Source organism: Ostrinia furnacalis, unplaced genomic scaffold, assembly GCF_004193835.3.
Source record: "Ostrinia furnacalis isolate ACB-3 unplaced genomic scaffold, ASM419383v2 OfSCF0058, whole genome shotgun sequence".
In the NCBI taxonomy this organism is placed as follows: Eukaryota; Metazoa; Arthropoda; class Insecta; order Lepidoptera; family Crambidae; genus Ostrinia; species Ostrinia furnacalis.
This window is the reverse complement of record NW_021130297.1, coordinates 872,834-890,025: the sequence shown is the minus strand read 5'-3', so window position 1 is coordinate 890,025 and position 17,192 is coordinate 872,834. Positions and strand designations below refer to the sequence as shown.

Sequence of the window (17,192 nt, the reverse complement as noted above, 5' to 3'; positions counted from 1 at the left end):
CTATTTATTTATATTAACCGGCAGACAGTGGTGACTGAGTTTGTTGCGGCGCTTCTTCTCAGCACTTGCCAAATGTTGGTCTCGAAGCGCTGGTAGGGTAAAAAGATTATGAGACATGTAGAGGCTCCTTAAGAGCAAAATGACGATTTGTGAGAACTATTTATTAGTCCAAACAAATAAAGAAATTTTGACTTTGACTTTGACAACGCTTCAACCTGACGAAGCCGTTACTTGTATTCCAGACGGGGCCATCAGAAGGGGCGGTAGGCGGCTGGGAAGCGCGCCGGGAGCGCGTGGCGCGCGTGGCGCTCCAGGTGCGTCCAGCCGAGCTGATCGTAGGCCTGCAGCAGGCGCTCCTCGGCCTCCTTGGAGGGCCGGTCCTCCTGTATCTTGGCCAGCAGCTTGATGGCGCGCCCCCAGTGCTTTAATGTGAAGCAGTGCCACACGCCGTAGTGGATCGCCTGCGGGAGTTTTTGAGGTGAGTTACATTTTAGCAATAATTATACAATTGTATACAGGGTGTTAGGTAAATGGGTATATGAGTTGACACTAGCCCATGTTAACATGGTCATATAAATGGTATGGTGAAGTCAGAAAATTGATATCTTCATTTTAATTATTTTAATTTTCATACAAATCGGATTTTATAAAATTTATTAGTATGAAAATTAAAAATATTAAAATGATGATATCAAAGGACAATGACCAACAGTGGTCCAAATGTCCACCACCAATGAGACCTATATTGGCTTATAGTCCATTAAATAGAGATTAACTTTCAGTATGGGACGAAAAAAAAATAAGCTGTCAGTAAAAAGTTATGACTGTTTGAAAAATTGTAGTAGTTTACGCGCTAATCTCAGGAACTACTGGTCCGATTTGAAAAATTCTTTTTGCTATGGATAGCCCATTTATCAAGGATGGGTTAAGGTTATGTAACATCACCCTACAACCAATAGGGGCGGAGCAGTAAAGACAAATGTTGTAAAAATGGGAAATATTATTCAAACTATTTTCACGCGTACAAAGTCGTAGGCACAGCTAGTATAATATTATACTATAATTCATCTATAACCACTATTAAACCAGTTGGAAATAAGACTATTTTTACCCCTTTTGCATTATTCTAAGTATTCCAATATTTTTGTCTATCTTCTCAGCTTATTTTTTTTTCTTTAAGCGAGAACCTAACACGGCACCCTAAGCGACATGACATAACATGCATAGATTAGTCCAAAATGTGCGATCATAGAATGATATCAAGAACATTTTTCGAATGAAAAGGTGAAAAACATGACTTTTCATTCAGTCATAACTTTTTACTGATAGCATATTTTTGATTGCGGTTTGGTTATAATGAATCAGTATTTAGTAGACTATTTTACTACATAGGTCTCGTTAGTGGTGGACATTTGGACCACACTCCATACATTTTTGGTCATTGTCCTTTCTGACTTCACCATACCATTTATATGACCATGTTAACATGGGCTAGTGTCGGCTCATATACCCATTTACCTTACACCCTGTATACTAATGTATAATAATATTTTCTGTGAAATGCAATAAATAGTTTGAATTTGAAAAGCTGAAGCTTGTTGCATTTTCTTGATGATGGGTCAATCCACTTTAATCCCATCCAATCTGTGGGCCTAAGATGCGCGCCATGATAACTTTTATCGACGTCAAAATGTATGGGCAAAATCGATAAAATGGCGTGATAACCGCTTATCGCGACGCGCATCTTAGGACTACAGGTCTATATTAATTTTTCTAATTAACTTATACATGTTTCTCAAAGAAAAATCTCGCTCACTAAAATCAACTTTTCGTTAAATCGTCTCTATTATATGTGAGAGAAAAGCCAATAGGTATGTGACAAGGTAAAATAAGAGATGCAACAAATAGTATAATTGAACATTTATTATAAAGTACCAAACATACTCGTACAAACAACTTAATCCTACTAATATTATTACGTAAATGTAACTCATAGGACTCGATTATTTTTTGCAAATAGGCTTTTAAAAGGCATTGATTTTGGAAATATGAGTGGATAAATGGATGTTTGTTACTCTTTCACTCAAAAACTACTCAACGATTTTGATAAAACTGTGGCGACTATCCACCACAACCGTAACTTTTGGCCCCGCTTTAGATTTCTGAGCAATCCGCTTCTGCTTATGAAATTGGGACAGCCCCGATCTGACCGAACAAACGTTCACCGTTCTTCGCTCACTCATCGCCTTTGAAGAAAATATATCGAAGTTACACTCTGTCTTCCGCGATCACTGAACTAACTTAATTAATTTTATTTGTTACTTCCACAGTGAATAGCTAAATTGACTAGCTATTGATGATTAAGTAGTGACATAGTTTATCTATATATATAAAAATGAAACCCGTTTCGCGTTGTCACGGCATCACGTGTGAACGGCTGAACCGATTTCGATAATTCTTTTTTTAAAATGTTTGTGGAAGTCCAAGGATGGTTCTTACGGAAAAAAATATTAAGAAAATCTCTACGCTAAGGCGGTACGAAGTTCGCCGGGTCAGCTAGTAATTTATAATAATGAAATTAAGTTACATGAATGAAACAAATAAAAAAATATAGAACATTGGCAAAAATTCTTAGGAAACTACAAGTGGATATTTATCTAAAATTTACTTACAAACAGGTTATTTGAAACTTACTAGCCAAGTTCAGACCATCTTCAGAGTTTATCGTGGTATAATGTATAGCTTTACCAGGTCTCAAACTGGGAAGTCCTATGCGACCATCATGAGGATTGTAATACTCATAATAATTATGGTTAATGCTGCGTTTTATTCTGATGCAGTTGCTCGTAATTCTGACGCAGCTGGTCGTAATATTGGCGTTATTTTTCTGTTGAAAGAGTATAATTCTGACGCAGCTGGTCGTAATATTGGCGCTTCTCGTCTGCTGAACGAGTATAATTTTGACGCAGCTGGTCGTAATACTGGCGCTTTTCGTCTGCTGAACGAGTATAATTCTGACGTAGCTGGTCGTAAAATTGGCGCTTTTTTTCTGTTGAAAGTGTAGAATTCAGACGCAGCTGCTCGTAATGCTGGCGCAACTCGTCGCTTCGAAGAGTATAATTCTGACGTAGCTGCTCGTAATACTGGCGCTTCTCGTCTGCTGAACGAGTATAATTTTGACGCAGCTGGTCGTAATATTGGCGCAACTCGTCGCTTCGTTGAGTATAATTCTGACGCAGCTGGTCGTAATATTGGCGCTTTTTTTCTGTTGAACGAGTAGAATTTTGACGCAGCTGGTCGTAATGCTGGCGCAACTCGTCGCTTCGATGAGTATAATTCTGACGCAGCTGGTCGTAATATTGGCGCTTCTCGTCTGCTGAACGAGTATAATTTTGACGCAGCTGGTCGTAATGCTGGCGCAACTCGTCGCTCCGATGAGTATAATTCTGACGCAGCTGGTCGTAATATTGGCGCAGCTCGTCGGAATTCTGACGCCACTCTTCAAAATGCTCACGCAGCTCCTCGTTATGCTTCGTGTTATTCTGAGGGTATGCACCCAAGATACCGCACACACAGGCTGCAAGCAGAAGGCTCACAAACAGAAGCCGGACCATCATTTTCTTCTTATGGGACAGAAGGTAACCGGGTAGACGTTCGTTGGTGGGTTGTTTAATCATGGTCTTTGGTTGGACCAGCAATGGTATATAAGTACACAAAATAATACCTACTTGGATTGTACAGGGTTATCCTTATCGCTACAACGTTATTTTCCCGTAAAATGGGACAAAAAACCCCGAAATTTTTAGTAGGTAAAAGAAATATAAAATAAAATTTGCCGATTAGTGATGGGCATTGCTAATATTAATCGATACATTCGATTTCAACACTCGTATATTCACAGTATGAGTATGTTACTCTGAAACTCGTTTTTAAGAACCTATTAAACGATACCCCACACTATGGGGTAGACGATAAAATAAATCATCCCTACGTTACTTGTATGGGAGCTATGCTAAAAAATATATTTAAAAAAAATATTTTACCGTTTTGTCGGCGTGATTGATATACATACCTACTTCCATAAAATTACAGCCCCCTAGTGCCAACTACAGTCTTCAAGCAAAAACATGACAAAACTACAAGGGTATAAGTATAAGGGTTCTTAAGGAACAAGGACAAGGCTTATCAGAATTACGGAACCCTAAAAACCCAGAATTGATTGAGATTAAGTAGGTATCAAAGAAACAATAGCTTTTTTAATGATCGAATATTCGATTATATTTTGACATCCCTACAAAATAATTAATAGTGCCAGAGCGATAACTTCTAACCTTGTACAGTCAGCTTCATAAAGTTCTTAGTGTGGAGACTGATAAAAATAAATAATAAGGGCACAAATTAAATTTCAAAGAGGGCGACTTTAAAAGGTGTTGGCAAATTTTTATAAGCTCTACTAGCTTTCTGCCCGCGGCTTCGCCCACGTGGAATTTTGTCTGTCACAGAAAAACTTTATTGCGCGCGTCCCTGTTTCAAAAACCGGGATAAAAACTATCCTATGTTCTTTCCCGGGACTCAAACTATCTCTATGCCAAATTTCATCAAAATCGGTTGCGAGGTTTAAGTGGGAAAGCGTAACAGACAGACAGACAGACAGACAGACAGACAGACAGACAGACAGAGTTACTTTCGCATTTATAATATTAGTTGGGATAAAACAATATTAGTCCAGTCAATGAATTCTTTAACAACGGTGTAGAGTGAAATGCGTGGAACACAATTTCTGACTTCGGGACTTTATTTAGACTAGTTAGGAGGTCAACATATAAAAAGTCCCCGCCCTTAGCCATTGAGCCGGCGGGGAGAGTTTGAAGGTTTTTCGCTTAATCCTCGGAAACTATGCGTCCTAGTGACATGACTACTATGAACCCAAAAATGTTTATTAAATTTGCTACATGTGAAATAGTTAAGTTTTTCTATATCTTGTACAGTGTTCGGGGCATCTGCTTTAGGTCTGTAATATTGAAAATTTTCTTTTTTGTTTTACATGTACATCATGAAGAAATCGACTAAATCAACACTGAGCAAACATTTTAGACATGCGGGAGCGTGATAAGCCGAGTTTATTACTGACTTGGTAGAATAACTGAGATGAGAGACATTTTTTTTTACAAGTTATGTTTTTGATGGTATGTATGTACACACGGCCACACTGTTAACTATTCATTTCCGTTTTTGCTATCGCTCTAATCAAATGGCGATTCTTTGCGATAGAACGAGATGACATGACTGGCAATGGGCAGTTAACACTATTGCCCATAGTACTTGACCACCATTCACCTAATATTATTATGAAGCTGACTGTACAATTAATTTAAATTTTATCGCATGTGGTATGATGACTCACAGAGTTCTCTAATATCATAATCTGGCTTGAATTAATAATATAATTATGAATTTATTGGATTTTCCTGTGACATCATAAAACACAAAATAGTTTCTTTATGCTTTACACCGAGTTACTTCACATTTATCGTTGTAATTTGGTCATTAACCCTTAAATGCATGATTTTTTATTTAGTTATGAAAAAAAAATTTCAATTAGATTTTTAGTCACAGATAGGGGGAAAAATAATAAAAAAAATCTTAGTACGAAAAAAAGTATATTTTTGAAAATTTACAGTATGTAGCCAAATGTCTACACCATGCGTTTATGCCATAAAATTGTTCGATATTAATTGTTCTATGGTTTGCTTATTTGGGTTTTCTTTTCAGCATGTTTGGCTCGCTATCTGAAAAGGAAATTGAGACAGCTCTTGCTGCTTTAAATGATGGTGCAGTCTCAAAAGATGATGAAAATTTAGATGATGATAACATCGATTATTACCCAAACGTACAGGATTTATTGCATGAGTCCATAGATCATAATCCACCCTTGGAACATAACGAAGACCCTCCCATAGTCTATGATGAGGAGCACATATTAGATGGTGTTTCCTTAGCGGAACCTGTGGCGGGTACCTACTTCATCTGCGCAATCAAGTTTAGGTATTCCAGGAATTGCAGCTTGGAGGTCACGTAGCCGGGAGATGATTTGGAAAAAAAGAAATTTACCACCATGGGACGATGATCGCATTGCTTTTTTAGGGGATTCGGAACTGCCCACAGAAATATCTGACCTGGAGGAGCCATTTCAGTTCTTTATCAAGTTCATAAACGATGACATTGTTTCGAAAATTGTAGACGAAACGAATTTATGCATTACTCAAAAAGAGTTTAGTTCAAATAATCGTGTCAGTTCTATTGAGATTCGTCTCAATAGAAATGACACGAAACACCATCTGATCTAATATTATGCTCCTCTTCATAGACTACTAGGGAGGATCTTCGTTGTGTTCCAAGGGTAGATTATGATCTATGGACTCCTCATCCAGATCATGCAATAAATCCCGTACGTTTGGGTAATAATCGATGTTATCATCATCTAAATTTTCATCATCTTCTGAGACTGCACCATCATTTAAAGCAGCAAGAGCTGTCTCAATTTCCTTTTCAATTAGCGAGCCAAACATGCTGAAAAGAAAAGCCAAATAAGCAAACCATAGAACAATTCCTATCGAACAATTTTAAGGTATAAACGCATGGTGTAGACATTTGGCTACATACACAAAAACCAAGTCGAAGGTACATTCGGGATAGATTACCAAAAAATAAGTTATAATAATGAATTCTTACATTGTTTCTAACACGTATGTATTTTTTTGCAATCGTTTTAGCAATTAATTCTCACTGAATCAGAAAATCAAATACCACAAATTTTAACACTACCAATTTTTTCTCCTTCGCGATCGCTACGTCAAATATCGGTAATTTTTTTTTTTCAAATCTACCTCCATTTGCGGTTTTTTTATTTTTATTTGGATGTTTTCTATGATATTAGCGTACATTCAGAAACGCTTGTAAAATGTGTTACTTGCTATAATTAAAAAAGTACTTCGTAGACATATGGCAACACTATGCATTTAAGGGTTAACTATGTTTGTTATTCTAATGTATAACATAACTACTCCAGAATTTTCTATTATTCTAGTTTAGTTACTTATCTTTGAAATAGTCCTCGCGCTTAGCGGGTGCTGTCTTTGGCTATATTTTAAACTAGCTTTTGCCTGCTGCTTCACCTTTGTTGAAATTTAGTTTGTCACAATATATCGTCATAATTATAGCCTGTTATTCTGGGTTATAATAAATAATACTGTAGTTTCATCAAAAGCCATTCAGTAGTTTTTGCGTGAAAGAGTAACAAACATCCAGACATCCTGACATCCATGCAAACTTTCGCATTTATAATATTAGTAGGATTAGTAGGAAGTAGAATGAGTTTTAATCAAAACTTTCATTGAAAAAAAAATTGAACGATTGTTCAATAGAGAAAGATGACGAGCCAATTCGAGAAATAAATATGATGACAGACATCCTTCCATCCACCTTGTTGTACCAATGCAATGGACGCTGTTTGGCAGCATCGAACAAACAAGCGAATCTTGCGCCTACCCTAGCGCCATAAGTTCAAATTTTAAAAGAAGCGGTTGAGTGACGATACTGATACTGTATTATTATTAGGGATTTATAAGGGACAACTCGACCCCGGGATAACTCTACCCGGGACAACTCAACTCGGGACAACTCGACCCGAAACAACTCGTCTCGGACAACTCTGGTCGACTTGTCCCAGTCGAGTCGTCCCGGGGTTGAGTGGTCGTAGAATGTACGCGTACCGAGAAACGCAGCGTAGGACGTCCACCCCCAAGGTGGACCGAAGACATCGTAAAGGTAGCGGGAAAGCGCTGGACGCAGACCGCTACCAACAGGGTAACATGGAAAGCATTGGGGGAGGCCTATGTTCAGCCGTGCTGCCGCACAATTTATAAACGCAGTAAGTAACACGTGAACAGTTTCGAGAAAAACGCGATCAAAGTTGAAATTTTATTTTGGGGTGTCTACAATTAGTTACGCAGATATTTGTAAAAAAAAATACATATGTGGGCTTATAGAGCTAAACTCAAAGTTTATTTTGATATGAGGTTTTTGTATTTTAATTAATATTTTGTATTTAAAATTATTAAAAAACTGTTTATGTTATGGATTAACTAAGATTTCGTTCGATACTTACTACCCATGAATGCAGTATGATTGTTCCTTACTGCGTTTATCAGTAGTTTTCGTTACTTACGGTACATGTGTTAAATGATTGATTTAAATTGTAGTTCTTACAACGTAATATATGCGCCGTATCTTCACAACTTACTGCATTTATGAGTGGGAGTGTGAATCAAAATAATTTATCAAAATTTCCTGCCCCAGCGGCCATCAGACAACTTATAGTGTCTCCAACCTTCAGAGGAGTGGGTACAGCACGGCATTTGACATGATTTTTGTCTTGTCCATTAAAGACCCATTTGTTGAGAGGCTCTATTGAGACAATCGAGGATTGAGCTTAAGTAGATCCTCCACGTTCTCAGCCATGACTACGATATCGTCCGCGAATCAAAGATGGGTGATGTACTCGTTGATGATATTTATGCCCAATCCGCTCCAGTCCAGAAGCTTGAAAACATCTTCCAGAGTGGTAGTGAACAGTTTTAGAAATATGACATCTCCCTGTCTGACCCCTCGCTGCAACTGGAGTCCTGATCCCGGAGACGGACTGACATTGTGGCCTATTCGTACAAGCCATTCAACGATTATATCTATAGTAAATTTGGCACCGTTGGAGAGACTGTAGCTTGAAGAGAGAAGTCTTTCTCATAGACCACAAATGCCAGACAAAGTTGCTGATTATTCTCCTCAGTTTTCTGCCATAGATAAGTATGTGGTCTATCGTACTATAGCCTTATCGGAAACCGATTTGTTCGGGAGGCTAGATGTTGCGTGAAACCATTCATGACTCTCAAAAACAGAATCAGACACTTCTGATTCTGTTAATAAAAGATGGGTATAAAATTAATTCTTCAACAAGGTTTTGTTGCCTTTTTTGAAGAAGAGTATCACCACACTTCTGTGCCATGCCGTAGGCGTTTTTCCCTCAAGGATGACGGAATCGAATAGCTTCTAAAGAGCCTTTAGTACCGGCGTTCCGCCTGATTTCAGAAGCTCAGCCGTGATTCCATCATCGCCCGGTGCCTTGTTGTTTTTCAGCTGTTTGAGAGCCATTCTAATCTCGTACAGACACGTCCGGGATATCTTCGGTATAGTGTCGGGTCAATCTAGCTCTTGGGTCTTCGGCTAGATTTGTCATTTGGACAGGTTTTCAACTTCTTCCAATAACGTAAGAGTCAGCCACTGCGTTCATAACATGTTAACACCTAGGCAGCACTCTGACAATCCTTAGTATGTACGCAGTATAATTGTAATTACTGCATTAATATTAAGTACAAGTCATCTGTTTTTCCTATGGAAACATAATATCAGTGTGTGTTTAAGTGGAATTACTGCACATATACTATGTGCAAGGTGAACTTAACAATTGTAGAAACATAATAAGAATGATGTAATTGGCACATACTGCACTATTACTGTGTAGCAAATTAAGTAAGCGCGAGTATTCACGTAATATTAAGTTATTATGTGCTCTTACTGCTAACATAGTATGTGAAGAAACCTACAATCTGCTCTTTACTGCGTTTATGATAATATGTATCTTCCGTTCTAAGATAGATAGAAAAAAACGGGTCTTTGATTCTTATAGATCGCGATGTCAGGATTCAGAATATTCAAAACAATCATAAATGCAGTAAGTGGTACTTACTGCGTTTATAAATTGTGCGGCAGCGTGGACGTCCCATGTCTGAGATGATGATGATGATGATGAGAATGTACCTTGGCGTCGGTAAGGTTGGTGAACTTGAGCAGGTCGTTAAGGTTGCCGGCGAGCGCGGCGGCGGTATCACGACAACTGCACCCAGGCACAACTCGACCCTGTCAACTCGGGTCGAGTTGTCGAAGGGGTTGAGTTGTGGTAGGGTTGAATTGACCGGGTCGACTTGTCCGAGTCAAGTCATCCCGGGGTTGGCGGTCGTAGAATCAGCTCGGCTATGTACCTTAGCGTCAGTGAGGTCGGTGAACTTGAAAAGGTCGGCGTGGTTGGCGGCGGTAACCCGGAAAACTCAACCCCGTCGATTCGGGTCGAGTTCTCTCAGTCCCAGTCGAGTCGTCCCGGGGTTGAGTCAGAGTAAATACAAATGAGTAGGTCATCTTCATAGAAACGCACCGAGCGCGGTTTGTATGTGAGCGCGCCAATATACGTACGCGGCGCGCACGCACACACTGACAAAATTCGGCGCAACCACGACTGGCTCCCCGCTAATCCCCGTTAAATGTTGTCAGTGTGTGCGTGCGCGCCGCATACGTGTTGGCGCGCTCACATACAAACCGCGCCCGTGCGTTTCTATGAAGATGACCTACTCATTTGTATTTACTCTGGTTGAGTGGTCGTAGAATGTACCTTGGCGTCGGTGAGGTCGGTGAACTTGAGCAGGTCGTTGAGGTTGCCGGCGAGCGCGGCGGCGAGTTTCTCGCGCGCGGCGGGCGCCGATGCCAGCGCGTGCAGCCGGCACAAAGCTGTCCCGCGCCGGCACAGCGCCTCGATTAGGTAGCCCTTCTGCTTTTCTTGCTCCCTGGGAGAAGGTGAATGAGGTGAGAACACACGTCTACACTTGTGTACAGTAAGTATCAATTTACTTCGTGACACGTCTTTGTTACAATTGAAATATAGATGATCTACAACGAACTGTCCCACCCGTGACATTGACAGGGCGCCCCCCTGTCAATGTCACCGTCAATACCGGATCGCCGATTCCGGTTTTTGCCACGTTGGAAATTTTGATGTTGAAAAATGGTGGCGCCCCCTGTTTTGGTGGGACAGTTCCGTGTAGTTCATCAACAAAGTTGTGTTGTCAACTTTTTGGCGTACGTACAGTCAACATTAAATCACACTATACACTTTTATGGCAAAGTACAAGTGACATCACGTTAAACTAAACACTGTGATGTCTTATGTAGTTGTAATGAGGACTACTTTGCAACGAAAATGTAGTCTGATGTGCTGTCTTTTGTACAATGGAGGATATCATATTGTTGACGCCACTGTCCTATCACTTAAAACCACAGGGGCGCCAACTGGTGAACGCAAGATGTCATTATAAAATGCCACAGTGCTTTAGCTCAGTGTGCCATCGATTGTACAACTACAGATTCAGATTAAGGATGGGACGCACTTGAGCAGGACTGCACTGCGTTTACCATTCAACACTTGGCGCCACTGGCGAGTGATAGAACCTTGCTCGACAGTGGCGCCAGTGGAGAATGCAAATTAGCCCCCGTTGGCACCACTGTCTTACATATGTAGTAAAATTATAAAACTTTAAATACATTACATAGCTTGCTTGGATGACAAACATGTTTTCTAAAACAAAAACTATTATAAATTCAAATAAATTGCTAGTGTACTTACTGCTTAATTTTGTTTGCGTCGCTACGTGTGTCATTTTTCATTCCCAAATACGCTAATAATTTTTCTTGATCTATCGCTTTTATAACCTGTGGACAAAGAATAACCAACGATTAGTTTATACACATAAGATACCGAGTTATAGTTCCAAAATACTGAACTGTCCTATCCATGACATTGACAGTGGGGCGCCACCGTCAATACCGGATCGCTGGTTCCGATTTTTGCCATGTTGGAAACCATATAGTTGAACGATGGTAGCGCCCCCCTGTCATTGAGTTTGGTGGGACAGTTCAGCGTGGGTCATCTATAAGAACCTCCTCTTTTTAAGTCGGTTACGACAGTCGGATACGTAAATCAATCACAAAAAAATAATTTTATTTATTTTACCTTTTCAGAAGTGGCAATGAGCTGCTCACACCATGCTGTCGTCACGTCTGGTTCTTCAGTGGCATGAGGTAATCTATAAGAATATGTCGATATTAGGAGTTTATTAGGGGGGGTTTATTATGGGGTGTTTTGTGGGTAGGCCTTAGGGGGCGTCCATTCATTACGTGAGACAATTTTGGCTATTTTTTTTAAACCCCCCCGCCCCCCTTGGTGAGATTTCATGAGATTTTGCCAGACCCCCACCTCCTAAAAGTAGCACGTAATTAATGGACGCCCCCTTATTTCTCGGACGAGTAGAATATCACAAAAGGTTTAAAGAGATTGTGTAGGATTAGGCAAATATAGCTAGAAGGATAGATAACAATATCAAGTCGACTGTACGAAAGACAAGCAGGGATAAGTGAAGGGGTCTGACTGGCCGACTTGACATCAGAGGAACGCGGGTTCGACCCCCGCCGCAGCGCAGCTCGACAGCATATTTACCTTAATAATGGACTAATGGACCTAATAGTAATTTGTGTAATACCAATTCTTAATATTTAGTCCACTTTTGCATGCCGTAGCAACCTATAATTAAGGCAGCACTAAGATTAAGTTAAAAAAATATTTGTTTGCTGGTTGTCCTATTAAATAAATAAATAAATATTCTAAAAAAAAGTATTTACTTGGCGGGGTCTGAAGGCGCGTCCAACCCGTGCAGGTAAGCCACGTGCGCGCCCAAGTAGCCCGGAAACTTTTCTAGCAGCTCCTCGTACACTTGCTCTAACTTGTCGCCCTCTGAAACAGAACAGTAAAGTGAGCTTTATTTTCAGGAAAATGCTCTAAAGAGAAACCTGTCGAGGATTTAAGATGCCCGATGACGGCGACAGATCATAATCATAATAGGTATCTTTATTATTATCAGATGATAAGATGACGCGTGAAGATCGCCATCGTCGGCGTGATCATAGGCCAATGACAGGTCGCGCGGACTGTCATGGGTCGCGCAATTAAACCAACGCGACGATCGTTCGTTTCAGCCAAATGACGTACACTACTGGACAAAGGCTTCTACCAACGATTTCCACGACGAGCGGTCCTGCGCTGCCCGTATACAGTAGAATTATGGCTAGGCGCAGACCACCGATTTTTAGTTAGCCGTTATTTGGACCCAATTCAAATTTGTATGAAGAGTCGGCCGATACCAAATCGGTGTAATGTGTGCACTTCCATACATGCCCATACTGATTATACTTCCCGCCGACTAAACTATCGGCTGACAAAAAATCGATGGTCTGCGCCTAGGCTTAGCCTTAATCTATTCTAAAGGCTTCCACAGACCAAACGCGGGTCAGAAGCAGTGCGGGTCAGTTGCAGCGCGGCTGAGGCACACTGAAAGCAGCGCAGTTTCAAAGCAGTTGCAACGCGGGCGGTTGTCAAAAATTTAAATATTCGAAAACCGCTTTCAACGCGCTGCTACCGCCCTGCGTTCGGTGAGTCATGCTAATATGGCCGCCGTAGTAATACAACAGCGCGGGCCCGCGCTCGCGTCGCTTCTGTCCCGCGCCCGCGCCGCACGGTGGATCGAAATGGCATTAAAGTGGACATAGGGATTTTTTCCGGAAAATCGAATTTTAAAAATTGCCAATCGATAGTCCTTTGCTCACTCATCACGACATGTCATATCACATTTTTCTCTAAACCTGATACTTTAGCTTAAAAAAAATAATTTGTGTTTTTTTTGTATGAAACGAGACATAAAGTGCTAATTTTCTCCGAAGACCTGCTAGATCGTGACTTGAAACAACCTAGGTCGGTATAACTGCATTATTTATTAATATTCTAAGCTATTTCCAGCTGCTCCAAACCGCAACTTAGCCTGTTAAACGATTCCGAAAAAAATTAAAAATTGACTCTTCTTGTAATTGTATTTTAGTTCTTTTTTTTAGAAAAAGCTTCGATTACGGTACTAGAAAGTGATTTTATCGTTAGGTGACATTGTTATCTATTCTCAAAACCTGTTAAACCCTTTCTTTCCTATCAGCACATGACTTTAAAACAACAATGAAGTTACTCATACCTCGTAAATAACGTGTTTTGGGTATTTCACGTTCTTTGAATTTGTGATTTCTTATTGTAAAATGCTTAAATCTAAGAATTTTCTCAACTAACTATTTGCCTAAAGACCTATGCTATAGGATATAAATGTTTGTTATATCGTTTTCACAGTATTTTTATAAAAAAATCAGCTTGTAAACTGACGCTAAAGTGGAAATTTGAAAACCTGTGAGGACTTATCTTGATAGAATTCTTAAATTAATACTATACTAATCGAAATATTATCTCAACTAACTATTTAGACGACGAAATTGCCTAATTATTTATGCCTATAACATATTTGTAATGTAACTGGTTAATGATTGTAACGGGTTAAAAAAGTAATATGTCGGCCGTTTGGTGTAGTGGTTCGGAACGGACTACTATTCCGGAGGTAGCGGGTTCGATACCCGCACAGTACAAACATTTGTGTGCATGAACATATTTGTTTGTATTGGACTGGGTGTTTTCTATGTATAATAAGTATGTATTTACAACAAAAAAAGTATTTAAGTATGTTTATATCCGTTGTCTAGTACCCATAGTACAAGCTTTGCTTAGTTTGGGACTAGAAGCGCCGTGTAAAATGTCTAAGGATATTTATTATCATTTTTTTTTTTATTTACTCTTTTTGCGCCAAACGGCGTAAACGCTCTTAACACTGTTTTCTTCTGACAAATGTACCATTTTCTGCTAAAGGTGATTATAAAGTTCCTCACTGTACATGAAAGGTTTTAAGGTATTTCTTAAGACTACGAACAAATCTATATTATTCACAATAGCTTCCATTGTAATTACATGTTAAAAACCGCATTTAAAGTTGAATGTTATTGGTGATGTTACACAGCCCAAACTAAATTTAAAATAAGTATTTAATTAATAATTTAACTGATTATCCTGTATTAAATTAACAATAATGTCAGCCGTTAATTTATTGTTTAAAGCTTTATTACTTAATCATTTATCGTATTTATTTATACAAAACAGGAACAGTTACATTAAAATGGCAATGCCAGATTTTGTATGGAAGGTGGCGTCATTTTTTTTTCGCGCGGCCATCGACCAAACCTTATTTTTTTATTACAAAATAGTGTGATAAACCAAACTTACTATGACATGTATACCTCTAAACTCAGTCTGAACTGAGTTACGAGTATTAGAAGTTTGATGATTTTACATACTAGATTTGCTTTCTGCGCGCAAGTTTTGTAAGAAATTGCAGAAATTGAATAGTAAGTTTGGTTTATCACACTATTTTGTAATAAAAAATAAAGTTTGGTCGATGGCCGCGCGAAAAAAAAGACGCCAATTTCCGGCATTGTCTTTTGATGTGACACGCTTCAAAGAGTTTCTTGTATTACAACTTGCGCGGGCCCGCATTCAAACTGCGCTGCTACTGCCCCGCGTTTGGTCTGCCCAAGCCTTAAATCTCACCTAGCTTGGCCAGCCAGTTGGTGGTGAGCTCCTTGTAGGCGTCCATATAGTCGTCGTGCGGCTTGTTCTTGTCCTGTACAATCAAAAAATTATTTATTAGAATTAAAACGAACTATTCATAGGTGTTATGTACAAAATAAAAATCTTTAAAAAAAAAAGCCTTGTCTAACATTATTATGCATACGAACTGTTGTTAACCAATATTTAGCGCCCTCTATTTACTTGTACCTCCTACCGCTTCAGCTTTCAGTAGTTGGCGCCACTGTCTTCGTCACTAACAAGTGACGGTGGCCTCACTCTACAGTGGCGCCAACTAGTAAGCAAATGCGAGGTCTATTTTTTCGGGACTATTCCCACCTCTAGTTCCCACCACTGCAACTCCTGTGTAGCCAGGATCTACAGCTTGACCGCCACAAAAACCCAACCAATGAAGGTCAAGTTTGTCCCGGGGGAAAGTTAAACTGTCATTGGACCCGCAACGAAATGCGAGGTATATCAGATAAAATCGATAAAATGGCGCGATAAAAGCTATTCGCGGCGTGCATCCTAGGCCTATAGATTGTTTCGTCACGAATACGCGCCCCACCATTATTCCGCTAATGTTTGAGTGTTATCGGTACACGCTAAATTATCCATGAGTGCACATGCACACTATAGTCTATCCAATATAGCTTGATTAGAATGACAGCTGTCATCAAAAGTAACGACATAACTTTGTAGTAGCGATCAATGAGAGCTAAATATTGGCGGACAAGAAATAATTCACGTCTGACCTACAAACAATATTTTCGACGACAGTGCTTCCNTCACACTGTATTATCAATTTTCTCATATCGATAAAAATATCTCATCGACAATAAATGAAAACTCCACCCATCCCTACCGCCAAGTGATTAATAAAGTCTTCGGTCGGAAGGTCTCGGCGACTTGAACAAACTCTGCTATAGGGGATCTTGCTTGCAAGAGATTTTTAAATTTGCATAATTTGATGTACGAGTAACACTGGTAAACGCTGTGGCATTTTATGTAGTTGTAATACATGCTTTTTTAAAGGAATATGTAGTCTGATAACTCTCTGTAAAATAGAAATAGAAAAACATTTATTTTGGCTCTTAAATAAAATGACACAGATAAGTAAGTAGGTGCAACCGTGCAACGAATAGAACCAAAAATGGCAACCGCTCAGCTATAAGTATGTCATGCCACAAAATTCCAGGCTATTTATTATGTAGTGTCTACCTAACATCAATGTTTAACCCATACGATGCCCCGGTGGACACTTTGTATTAAAATATTCAGTAGAAAATAAACAAACATCGTAGACATGGAAACTTCGCGTCGATTAACGAACTCGTTGTCCAGCGAACTTTCGCTTGTTGCCGCTTCAAGCTCTGGGCGCCTTCAGCCATGTTAATTGCACATCAGACTAAACAGTTTTGATGCAAAATAGCACTTGTTGTCAGCACATAAGATGCATATCTTGATGACACATATGTACTTATGTTTGTGGACTGTGACTGTGACGCTTTAGTTTAACAAGGCAGGCTACAAGTTGAGACTTTGGCAAGTCAATTTAGTTCAGAAAACATCGCAAACTAGTATGTTCTTGCAACTCACGAAGGCGAGTGAGCTTTACTTGTGTGTGTACGTGTGCGTACATGCACATGATGCACATAAGCACATAACGAAAGTGTAATGTCTATCAAGACTTTTGAAAAACTAACAGTAGCGGGCCACCACACATGTAAAGCTCACTCGCCTTCGTGAATTGAATCTGTCTGTAGCAACC

The 17,192-nt window shown here is 39.6% G+C and overlaps 1 protein-coding gene across 1 annotated transcript; it reads right to left on the bottom strand.

The window, feature by feature from the left end:
- Nucleotides 1-205: 205 nt before the first annotated feature.
- Nucleotides 206-15,497, bottom strand: LOC114356164 (tripeptidyl-peptidase 2-like). The gene is made up of 6 exons (XM_028309299.1): nt 15,404-15,497; nt 12,559-12,670; nt 11,894-11,966; nt 11,507-11,592; nt 10,499-10,670; nt 206-461 (listed from the first exon to the last, which is right to left on the bottom strand). The coding sequence occupies exons 1-6, from the start codon at nt 15,447-15,449 to the stop codon at nt 252-254; spliced, it is 699 nt and encodes a 232-aa protein (XP_028165100.1). The 5' UTR covers nt 15,450-15,497; the 3' UTR covers nt 206-251.
- Nucleotides 15,498-17,192: the final 1,695 nt, after the last annotated feature.